Source organism: Culicoides brevitarsis, chromosome 1 (genome assembly GCF_036172545.1).
Source record: "Culicoides brevitarsis isolate CSIRO-B50_1 chromosome 1, AGI_CSIRO_Cbre_v1, whole genome shotgun sequence".
Taxonomy (NCBI): Eukaryota; Metazoa; Arthropoda; class Insecta; order Diptera; family Ceratopogonidae; genus Culicoides; species Culicoides brevitarsis.
The window spans coordinates 32,540,164-32,551,917 of NC_087085.1; the positions used below are offsets into that span (position 1 = coordinate 32,540,164).

At 28.6% G+C, this 11,754-nt stretch overlaps 3 protein-coding genes across 3 annotated transcripts in view; 1 reads left to right on the forward strand and 2 right to left on the reverse strand.

Annotated features, from left to right (window-relative positions):
- Window positions 1–4,208, reverse strand: part of LOC134831564 (heparan-sulfate 6-O-sulfotransferase 2) — a 33,951-nt gene extending 29,743 nt beyond the window's left edge. The window contains exon 1 of the mRNA XM_063845321.1: window positions 3,109–4,208. Within this exon, the coding sequence (XP_063701391.1) occupies window positions 3,109–3,357 (249 nt within the window). The 5' untranslated portion in view covers window positions 3,358–4,208. The remainder of the gene's footprint in view (window positions 1–3,108) is intronic.
- Window positions 4,209–4,615: 407 nt separating this feature from the next.
- LOC134827507 (zinc finger protein 90-like) lies at window positions 4,616–5,993 on the forward strand. Its single transcript, XM_063840182.1, has 3 exons — window positions 4,616–5,269; window positions 5,332–5,601; window positions 5,659–5,993. The coding sequence occupies exons 1-3, from the start codon at window positions 4,658–4,660 to the stop codon at window positions 5,872–5,874; spliced, it is 1,098 nt and encodes a 365-aa protein (XP_063696252.1). The 5' UTR covers window positions 4,616–4,657; the 3' UTR covers window positions 5,875–5,993.
- LOC134837654 (coiled-coil domain-containing protein 63) lies at window positions 5,908–8,158 on the reverse strand. Its single transcript, XM_063853036.1, has 2 exons — window positions 6,735–8,158; window positions 5,908–6,139 (listed from the first exon to the last, which is right to left on the reverse strand). The coding sequence occupies exons 1-2, from the start codon at window positions 7,943–7,945 to the stop codon at window positions 5,908–5,910; spliced, it is 1,443 nt and encodes a 480-aa protein (XP_063709106.1). The 5' UTR covers window positions 7,946–8,158.
- Between the last annotated feature and the right edge of the window lie 3,596 nt (window positions 8,159–11,754).

Genomic DNA, 11,754 nt, shown 5'->3' on the forward strand with positions numbered 1-11,754 from the left:
CTTTGTCTCATTATTTGACAAAAATTTGAATAGACATGACCAAAATACATATATCGAACGCACTTCACCGGAATTAGAGTCGGTTGATTTGTTTGTCTGAGTTTATTTGTTATTTCGCTTTGTTTATGCAACTCCACAAAATATTCAAATTCAAAATTCTTCTTGTGTCTCCCTCTCAACTCGACGTATGTGTGCAAGATATTTATGTATGTTTCAAAACATAAAGAACACAAAAAAAAATAATAATAATAAATAATGAATGGCTCTCAACGACGGAATAGATAATTAAAAACGAAGCAAAGGAACTTTAAAATTTATTTATTGTTATTTTATGTGTTTGTTTTACAAATGAGTCTTTATTTTATTTGATTTTAATGTGAAAAAAGTGTCCAATTGAATCAAAACACATAAATTTTTTCCTTTTACAGCAACATATTTGATGAATATTGAATACAAAACGAAAAAAATTAACGAAAAAAAATTAAATCTACGAAGAGGGAATGCAAAATTACAGCAATAACGCAGCACCATCATTACCGGAAAGGAGAATTGACGTCGTCGTCGACATCAACATCGTCGTGAGTGAGTAAAAAGGTACGTGATTAAAAATTCAAGCAATTTTTTAACCTTTTCTTTTCTCTCTTTTTGTTACTTAAGTTGAGGCACGTTAAGGTTCTTGTAAGTAGTTCTAAAGTATTCGTCAGGTCTTGATCCCGTCACCTTTGTAATTAAATTAAATTTTATTTGCTTGCGAAAAGGAGACGTAGCGCCGCAGCAACAGTAGTTAAAACAAACAACGACGACCCTTTATGACGACGACGACGAGAGTCACACAAGAAGAAAAAGGATATGTGTGTACAAATATTATGACAAATTATTTAACATTCCACGTTTATTTTATTTTGTGATAAGATCCGCATGAAAATTTTAAGTGCACTCGTGAGTGTCGTTGGCGTTCGTGTTTGCTTCAAAGGCCCGTGTTGTGTCGAATGAACGAACGAGTGAGGCGAAAGTTTGTTAGTAATTAAGAAGTTTCGTTAAATTACAAAAATTAATAATGCAGGATATGTTGGCAAAGGGAAGTTTATGGATTTTCATCATGACGTGTGATTTTGATTGAATTCGGTAAAAAAAAATATTTCCGACAAAACTATTTTTTTTGAACTTGAAAATTTTTTTCTTGAAAAAAATATTTATTTTTTTAATTTTTAAATGATTCAATCATATTAAAAAAAAAATTATTTAAAATAAAAAAAATATTTTTTTCAAGAATTTAATAATTTCCTCTGTTTTCAGAATTTTTTAATATTTTTCTGTTTGCAGAATAACAGATTGCACCGCTTCTGTGAAAGTTGAGACATTTAACATAAGTCATCGAGAAATTAATCATGATACAATTGTTTGATGAAATTTTGAGAATTTGCAATATTAATTCAAGATTGATGTCCTTCTAATTATTCATTAGATGTAAATTTTGATATGGTTATCATCAATATCAATTACATCAATTGAGGTAAATGTCAAAATCAAAATTGAATGAATAGGTTGATAAGATATTACGAAGAATTGCAAAAAACGTAAAAAAAAATATAAAAATACAAAAAATCAAAACAAAAACCTTAAATTTCTTTAAAGTTTCTCAACTTTTAAAATTTTAATTTTAGAAAAATATTTATTTAAATAATTTTATTAACGAAAATTTTTAAATTTATTAATTTAATTAGATATTAGGCCGCTCCAAATTTTTTTCTATGTTTTTGTCCCCTGCCCCATTTCAAAGGCCGAAAATTCAATTGGGCAAAATAAAAAAAAAAAGTTAAAAATTTCATCAAAATTGACCGTTTTTTAAGGTAATTTTTTTATATTTTAAGAAATTTTTAAAATTTTTTAATTTTTTTTTTAAAATTTTTTGTGTTGAAAATCGATGAATTTTCTTCTCTAAAAATATTTTCTAAAAATTATTTTTCAAAAAATTTTGATGGTTTTTTTTATGAATTTTTTTTGTTAAAATTTTTAACTTAAAATACTTTCAGATCAATTTTAAATCATCGAATCTCAATGTAGATACAATAAAAACATCTAAAATATTCATGAAAGACCAAAATTTGTTAAAATTTTGGCATTTTGTATGAAACTGTATTTCAAAACTTTTTTTTATTTTGCCACCCCTATTTTGAAAATAATCTTTTGGAACAAAAACATCGGAAAAAATTTGGAACGGCCTTACTTGAATTAATTAAATGTTGATAAAATTTATTCATTTTTTCATATTTAAAATATTTTTTGAAAATCCTTTAAAAATATGAAAGATTTATAAAAAAATATTTTTTTATTTTATTTTTTTTTTTAATATTTCTAAAAATTTTAACTTTTCTAACATTAATTAGAAATTTTATTTAAAAAAAATTAATTAATTTTTTAAAAAAATTTATAATTTTGAAAATTTTAAATTTTTTATGTAACCAAAAAATTCATCAATAAAATTTACATCGATTGTCCTCGATTGCCAGAAAAAACATCAAAAAGGAATTTGACGCCTATTTTTTTCGTTTCGTTATATAAAAACCAAGAAGCCTTTAATTAATAATAAAATAATTAAATGGAAATCATTCAATGAAAATTTACGTAACAAAAGCTGTAAATTGGTAACTTAAATTTAGATTTTTTTATTATTTTTTTTTTAAATTGGTTTTTAATATTTTAGACTAAAAAATTTTTGAGAAAAGTTAAAAAATCTTTGAAATTTTTGTAAATATCAAGAAAGTTCGATATTTCGGAAGCAAATCACGAAATAGAACGAAAATACTTTCTTCAATCAACTCGTGCAAGGACAATAATAACTTAACTCCAACAAAAGGCAAACAAATTTGAGCAAATAACTTCATGTAGGAAACAACAACTGTTGCCACGGTTGATTTTTATTACAATTTTTCGTTATTTTTTTTTATTATTATTAACAATGTGACTAACTTTAGCACTTTCATTGAAAAATTATGGTTTTCGTTCATCAACTTTGACATTTCATGCACTACCCCTTAATTTATGTGCGCGCCGCGCGCCGTAAGTGTATCTAATGTGCGATAAATAAATAAATGATGCATCGCTTACCTTGCTATCACAAAAGTAGCCGAACCCGATGATGCCGGCGACAGCCAGGAACAGACAGAGAAACGCTATGGAACGGATTCGCGTTGAGCCTCGTGGCTCCATTTTGCGTATTTCGTAGACAACACCGTGCTGATCGCTTGCCGATGCGCCGTAGGGCAAAAGTAGCGTAAGATCACTTTCGTGCGCAAACGTCTGGACTGAAACACTTTTTTGCTGCTTTCTTGCCGGACTGTTTACTGCTGAAACCATGGCAAACGTTTTCGGCCCTCCGCACACATTTAAACCCCGTGAAAATTTTCCGCTTTTTCTCTCTCTATTTTCTCACTCAATCAATTTTTATTCGTTTTTTTTCTTTTATTTATTATTTTTATAGACACAACATAATTCAGCTGCTTCTGGTTCGCTATTTATTTATTCGTAGGTAGGTAGAGCTGCATATAATATGCGTAATAATAATAACAATTTTTTTTTTCGCAAATAAACACTCACTCGCTCACTATATGCTCACTCGCGTAAATATCTTGTGTGAGACAGTAATTTTCACATTAATTTGCTTTATTTATTTATACAAATTACAGTTTCTTGGTCGTTTTGGCGAGTCGATGTGTAATGATAAAACGAAGAAAACTATGATCCGGTTAAATTTAGAACCGAAACTCGAAGGCGATGTGACGATTGATGCTCGAGAGCGAGTTAAACGATATTTATTGATAAATATCTTTTCAATCACTTCACTTTGGAACACTTGGCAAATATTTAAATTGTTTTGCTTAATTTTTAATCTTTATTTTTTTACACTTTTTCCGTTTCAGACTCTTGCTTTTAGCATTTTTCTCCTTTTGTACCGATAAAAACTCGTCACAGACATCGTTAAACACCCGAAATTGTCCTGTAAATTGGAGCTCGAGTCCCGAATGGAGACCCTGAATTACATTAGCAGCGATTTTCTGCTAGTTACCGAAGCTGCAACGGGATTTTTTGTTTTTCAAGCGATGGAGGATGATGTCAAGACGTTGTTTAATTGAATTTTGACAAGATTTTTGTGGATTTTTGGCGATTTCACGGATAAAAGATGCACTTTTGGTTTCAAATTGTTTGTGTGTGTTGATTCGACGGTCGCGAAATTATGAATGACAACTGAAACGAGAGAATTTCAGAAACAACTGATTCTCTCTCGATAGTGAACGTACAGAAAAAAAACACGGCAAGAGGCATAGAAGCATCGTTTGTGTGTTGGATTTGAAAGTTTGAGGTAAATGTTGGTTGGGAAGGGATCCTAACAAGCAAATTAGAGAAATTTCTGGATGTTTTTGAGGATTTTAAAGGTTTTTTAAATGATTTATTGAATAATTTTATGAAATTGTGGCATTTTTTGACTCAAAATCCTCAAAAAATGATTTATTTCAATAAATAACGGGAGAAAATTTCAATTAAATTTGACAAGTAACGGCTTCAAGGACACTTTTGAACCAAAATTTGTTTGCCTCCTGTCTTTGTTTTTATTTTTATAACAGTTTAAATCAAAAATTCATGATTTTTTACTGAAAAAATGCCTTTAGACACCCTCCAGCCATGCAGAATCTGTCGAAAATCCACAAAAACACAAGAAATGCATTTTTTAACGGATGTCAAACTAAAATCTATGGTCGAAACAATTTGTGGAATCGCCGTTCTCGAAGAAGACTTTCTTTGTCACGGATGTGTAGAAACCATTTCAAGCTCCTGGCGACTCAGAGAACTTGCCCAAAGCACCCCAATCAAGACTGAAGTAGAAGAGGAAGAAGAATCCGATGAATATGAAGCCATTGAAATCGTTCAAGACGACGAAAGTTTACAAGAAGATGCATTTAGCGACGATGTCGTAATCGAACAACCGCAAAACATCGAAGTTGACGAGGAATATTTGCGAGAACGAAAGATAGCTGCGAAAAAAACAGTTCAATGCACCAAATGTCGAAGAACAGTGAAGGAAATTTATCTAAAAGATCACGAGGAGAAATGCACCGGACGAGTGAGGAGGTATAAATGCACGGAAAAAGGCTGTGATAAGCAATTCTGTCGACCGCAATCGTTAAAAGTTCACATGAACTTGAAACATTTGGACAAAAAACCGTTTGAATGTGATTTTTGCGGCGGAAGATATGTCACGAAAGACAGTTTGGTAAGAAATTTTTAATAAATTTTAATATTTTTTCTAATTTTTAATTTATTTTTTTTTCGTAGAAAGCTCATATGGTGAAGCATCAATCCGAAAGAAATGAAGAATGTTTCGTCTGTGGAGCGAAATTCAAGTCAAAATTGAGTCTCTATAAGCATCGAATAGTTCACGAAACGAAATATGTCTTTTGTTCCATCTGTAATGCCAAATTCAAGAGCAAGTATGAGTGCAACTATCACGAAAGAATCAAGCATTTAGGTCAAAAAGTACAAAAAAAGAAACCAAGTACGACTTTTAATTGTGACGAATGCAGTCGCGTGTACAAAACTAATGACGTAAGTCTATTTTCTTTTTAAAAAAATCTCAAATTAAAAAAAAAATATTTTTTTTAGTCTCTCAAACGTCACATAATCCGAGTTCATAAGAAAATAAAAGATTTTCTCTGTTTCGTCGAAAATTGTGGAGCACGTTACGGTTATCACAGCAGCTTAAAGAAACATCTCCAAAGAGTTCATCCCGAAATTGACTTGAAAGGCAGGAAATTAGTGCCAGATTCGAGTGCAAAGTCAGATGAGCCCAATATTATCGTGACAGTGAAGAAGAGTTAAAAATAAATTTTATTTATTTTATTAAAAAAATTTCTATTGCTCCTTGCCGCCTTTGGCAGAGTCCTTGACGTTAAAGTTCGGAACTCGGTTCGGTTTTCCCAAAATTTTGGCAGCTGGCTCGGTGAAAATTAAGTTGACGTTGTCGATGATGTTCATTACTTTCCGTTCAACGATGCCCAAGAAGAGTTTGGCGTTGTTCAACGTTACTTTCTTGTCTTGTGTTCCTAACAAGTACAGGATTGGGGCTTCGTCGCACACGAGAACTCTGAAAAAATTTATTAAAAATTATTTTTTTAATATTTTGACGTCAAAAAAGTTAATTTTTGCTTAAATTAATAAATTTTCTTTAAAAATTTTAGTTTTTGAATAAAAATTTGTCTTTTTAGTCGAAATTTAATAAAAATTTGAAAATTTTTGGCTTGATTTGTTCATTTTTAAGCATAAAAAAAAATATTTGAGTAAAAAATTTTAATTTATGACCTATAAGAATACTAATAAAACTCAAAAAGTACATTTTTGTACTAAAAATAGGCAAAAATAAGAAATCAAAATTAATCCAAAATTAGGAATTAAATAAAAAATTAGGAAATTCAATAAAAAATATTAAATTAAAAAACGAAGTGAGTTAAAATTGATAAACTTCAATAAAAAATCAGACAGAAAAGTCAAATATCTGGGATTTTAGACAAATTTTTGCCATTTTTCCCACGAAAATTTGAGATATAAATGAAAATCGACACTTTTTAGTCTGAAATATTCAATTCAGAACTCTAAAAAAATTAAAAATTAAATTTTTGTACTAAAAAAAAATTAAAATTAATTAAAATTGTGAAAAAAAATCAACTTTTTATAATATTTACTTGTAAATCCGTTCGACGCCATGCAACAACTTCGTAAGTGTAGCTTCACAATGAATCTGTAATTCATATGCCTCATCAGCCATCGCCTTAAATTTATCATTTTCCCTCGTCAGTGCTTCAATACTCTCGTCTTTCTTATTTTTCTTGCTCTCATTGATCTCTCGTTGCTCATCGATTTGTTCCTGCAACAGCTGAACCGTGTCTGTCAATGCCTCAACCTCATGACTCAATTCGTTCACGTAATTAAACAGTGCGAAATTCTCTTCTTCCTGCTTAATGAACTTCGTAACGAGCTTCTCGACGTCTTTCTCATTGGAAAATGTCTTAATTCGTTGCATCGTCGCTTCATATTCCTCATGCTGCCGTTCCAGTTCTTCTTTCATGCGTTTTTTGCGTTGCGCTTCTCGTTCTTCCAACTCGACATTTGACCTGCGTTGCCCTTTGACTTCCAAAAATTCCTGCAATTTCGCGTCATGATCCAATTTTCGTTGCAATTCTCGCATTTCTTGGATGTGGGCGTACTTGTCGTTCTGTCCTTTATCCTTCATGAGTTGCAATTTGTTGCAAAGTTCCTCACGTTGATCGTACGCTTGTGTCGCCTGCTCAATTAAATCCATCAAATGTTTCTTCCCATCGTTCAGGCGTGTCACAAGTTTATCCCACATGACGTTAAAAGTCGCTCGTTCCTGCAACATGTGATCAATTGTCTCCCGTAAAATCGCATTTTCGCCCATTACGACGCCCGCTCGTTTGTTCACCACATCCAAGCGATTCTCCAATTTCGCGATTGTTCGATGATTCGTCACAATGGTCTCGTTATATTTCGTTTCTGTTCTCTCATTTTCACGAACTTGCGAAATTTGCTTTAAAGTTTTTGTGATTTGTTCTTCCATTTCCTTCAAATTTGCTTTTTTCCTATTCAAAACCCCTTGAACCTTCTCCATGCGATCCTGCAATGCCAGCAATTGCATTTGGTGTTCCGTTTCTTTGCGGAAATGGGGTCCCAACTCCTCCGCTTCCAACTGAAATTTGAGTTGAGCGCGTTCCTTTTCGAGAATTTTGGAGATTTTTTCATATTTTCGGGATTGGCGGTCCTTTTCTTCGATAAATGAATTGTGTTCGTTCTCGATTTGACGATATTGCTTTTGAAGTTTTGTTACCTCGGCCTCAGCGAGGATGTCCATTTCGAAGACATCGTCGGATTCGACCATTTTTGTGGGTTTTTACGCGTAATTCGGTACCTGAAATAATTTGTCAGACAGGAAAGATTAAAATTTGGGTCCTTTTAAGATGGGAAATGCCAGACGTCTGGCGAAATTTCATGAAAAACAATGTTTGTTTGCTTCGTTGCTTTGTTAAATCGATATTGTCAGGGTAATTTTGGAGATTTTTTGATGGACATGTTATAAAATTAGGTAAAAATCGATTAAAATGCAACGTTTTGGACTTTTATAAGGTAATTTTAATGCATTTTATAAAAAAAATCGACTCGTATTAAAGATTTTTTTAAATTTTTGAGCCAAAAAATGTTTATTTTTATTAAAATCTTCTATTTTTGAGCCAAAAAAATTATTAATTTTACCTCGTCATGGCCTATGACACTCCTTTTATTTCTATTAATTGCTTGTAATAACTTTTTATAATATTTTTCGGTCCATCAAGCTTCGTCATGATAAATCACGAGAAGCGACGTACCTTTTTTTGTTGGTTTGTTTGATTATCTTAACTCTTTTGTGATTTATTTGGGTGGCCTCCTTGTTGGGAAAATGGGATTTTATTTTTTTATTTTGGGGGATTATGGGGAAATATCAAGGAGGCCGGGAGGATGAAAGGTAAAGGATTTTGGATGAAGGGAAAAGGTATTGTAATTGGGGAATGGATCGGATTTGTATTTTTTTTTTTTATTTTTTCGTTTTTTCTCTTTTTTCATTTTATTTATTTTTTTTGCTGAGGATATTTTTTTCAGCTTTTGGCTTCATTTTATTTTTTAAGCCATACTTCTTCATTTATATTTTTTCTTTTTTTCATTCAAAATGTTGGTTTTACAAATTTTTTCTTAAATTTATTAAAGTACAGTTTTTTTTGTTTGGTACTTATGTTATACAATTGCATTGCTTCATTCAAAAAATCTATAAAAATATCGAAGAATGTTTCGTGTAATGTTTATTTAATTAAAACTAACTATTATAATATTCCTAAATATTTATTACTGTTTACATTTTCTTACAAAGAAAATCAAACTTTTTTTTACATTTCCTGTCTTTTTTACAATTTCCTTTTTTATTTGTTTTAGATTTTAATTAAATAAACAAAATACCAGATTTTTCGATATTCTTACATATTTTTTGATACAAAAATTTTTTATTATTTATTATTTGTGCACTAACATTGACCAGAACAAGGCTGACACACTTATTTTATTTATTGATTTGCCAAAACATTTATTTTATTTTAAACAATAAATAAATTCGTATCGTAATTGTACGAGTCAATGTTATACATTTTGACAGAATATGATGTTACAAAAAATTTTAAATTTATTTTTTTTTATTCATTAATATATAAATGAAGAAGAAAATAAGGTTGTTGCGAAGTTTTTTATGTTTCACTATTTATTTATAAAAAATCACAGAATAAATTGTTTCAGTTATTTTGTTTTTCAAAGACTTTCAATTTATAATATTTAAAATTTGCAAGATACTAAATAGTTACTATACACAGACGCGTTTTAGTTAACATTTAACGGATTGCCATTGAAACATTTTTATAAAACGTATCGAGCTGCGTTGTAATTTTCGTGTATCTTTTTAAAGCACAAAAACTATGTAATTAATAAGTTTATAATATATAGAAAAAGATCAAATGTTTTATTATAATAATAATTGTAACATATAGGTGGAAAAATGTTTATGTTTAATTTGGTGCGTTTTCTTAATTTTTATTATCAAACTCTATTTTTTTTAATCAAACAAAGAAAACTCAACTGTTAATGATTGTTTTTTTTTAAATCATTACTTTTCTGCGCGGCGTAATAAAATTTATATTTGGCTTTACTGATGATTATTTTTTCATATAAATTTATATTTTTTTCTGAAGATCCTGCTTTAATTTTTGCCTGTCAATGACAGTGATTTGAACATATTTTTTAATTTTTTTTTTTTTTTTTTTTTTGTTTTTTTTTTTAGTTTTTTTTATAAGTTTTAATAAAATAATAAATAGAAATAAAATGGTTTAAAATCATAATAATAACCCACCTGATGAAAAATTGATAGATAATGAGATAGATAGAGAGAGATTTTTTAAAACAAAAACGGGTCGTGAAAGAACTATTAATAATAAAAAGTAACTTAAATGAGCGGTTTTTGTATAAAAATAATAATTTTTTCGCGAATTCTTCTGTTTGTTGTTTTGTGAAAGCTAAATACGCACGTTTGTTATTATTATATATGTTGTTATAATAATAGATAAGCTTTCACTCTTTTTTTTAATGATGTTTAATTAATAATAATTTTTGGTTTAAAATAATAAAATAAAAAGCGGGGATGAAAATAAAGGTTTTTATATAATTTTTTTTTGGTTATGTTCAAATCAGTATCATCTCGCGATCAATGTTTTGCTGCAACTATACAGGCAAAATATACATTTAATTAATTATGTTTTTTTTGATTATAGGTATGTTTTACGTATTCAACGCGGTTTATTTATTTGTTGTAGAGGTGAACAAAATAATTGCATAGGAATATTTTTTAATGACAGACATTATTATTAATTATTTAAAAGTTTTTTTTGGTATTTATATATAAAGTATATATATATTTTAAGACAATAATTAAAGTATTTATGAGAAATAAAATTTTCGGTTTTTGTTTCTGCCTTTTTAGTTTAAACTTATTATTTATTTATTTAACTTAAAAAAAAAGGAAATTTTGCGGGGGTAAAAAGCATCAAACTGGAAAAAAATATTCGAAAAGTCTGTCAAAAAATTTTTATAAGATATTATTTATCAAAGAAAGAGATTTTTATGATCTCTAAAAAATTTTAAAGCTTCATTGTTCACTGCTGGGAGTGACAAAAATTATCTGGTAGCATGTTGTACCACATCGACAGGACATTGATTGCCATTATCTCTGTTTGAATTGTTATCAAAGTTACTTTTTAAATATTTATATTCGTAAGCAGAGCAACAATAACAATGATAATAATAATCAATGTTCTGTTTTTTTTCAATATTTTTAATTATTATTATTGTTTTTTTTATGTGTAATGTTTAATGTATTCTTCAGTGATTGTATTTATTATCATATTTTTCCATTTTTAATTAAGTTTTTTTTTACATTTATTTAATTATTATTTTTTTCCTTTATTTGTCATTGACGTACAGTTTGATGCTCGTGTCCCTTAATTTTTCGTTTTTCATTTTGTTTGATGTTGTTGTTGTAATTTTATATCTAAAACGTTTTTAATTACTTTTTATTATCACAACATTTAAATTACACATAAAGTTATGTTTTATTATCAGAATTTTTTGTTCGCGATATTTTTTTCACAAATTAGTTGCGCGTAAACTTTTCTTTTATTTTTCTTTGTTGCACGTAATCACAAGAAGAAGATATATTTTTAGTACTAATTTTTTTCAAATATTATTTATTATTATTATTATAAAATTTGCCAGAAATTTATTTTTATGAAGAAAATTGACTGAAAAATTTAAACTATTTTTTTGTGTATAATTAATTAATATAATAATATTAATAATTAATAAAAATAATTAATTATTAATGTTTATTAAATATATATATTTATTTTAAACAAATAAGGGAATGTTATAAAATATATCTTCAACTTGATAACGCTCGCGTTTTTCCTCAATATTTACACAATTATTACTTTCTTTATTAAATTCGATGAAATGTCACGATTATCCCAAAAAATTTCTTTTTGCAAAGTTTAAATCTTATTATTTACGTTTACTATTTTTTTTTTCATTTAGACAATCAGAACATTATAATAATATAATTAT

Coding starts and splice junctions, on each gene's coding strand:
- LOC134827507 (XM_063840182.1), top strand. CDS start 4,658: ATGCCTTTAGACACCCTCCAGCCATGCAGAATCTGTCGAAAATCCACA. Junction 5,270..5,331: donor ATGTCACGAAAGACAGTTTG/GTAAGAAATTTT, acceptor TTTTTTTCGTAG/AAAGCTCATATGGTGAAGCA. Junction 5,602..5,658: donor GCGTGTACAAAACTAATGAC/GTAAGTCTATTT, acceptor TATTTTTTTTAG/TCTCTCAAACGTCACATAAT.
- LOC134837654 (XM_063853036.1), bottom strand. CDS start 7,945: ATGGTCGAATCCGACGATGTCTTCGAAATGGACATCCTCGCTGAGGCC. Junction 6,140..6,734: donor GGCGTCGAACGGATTTACAA/GTAAATATTATA, acceptor AAATTTTTTCAG/AGTTCTCGTGTGCGACGAAG.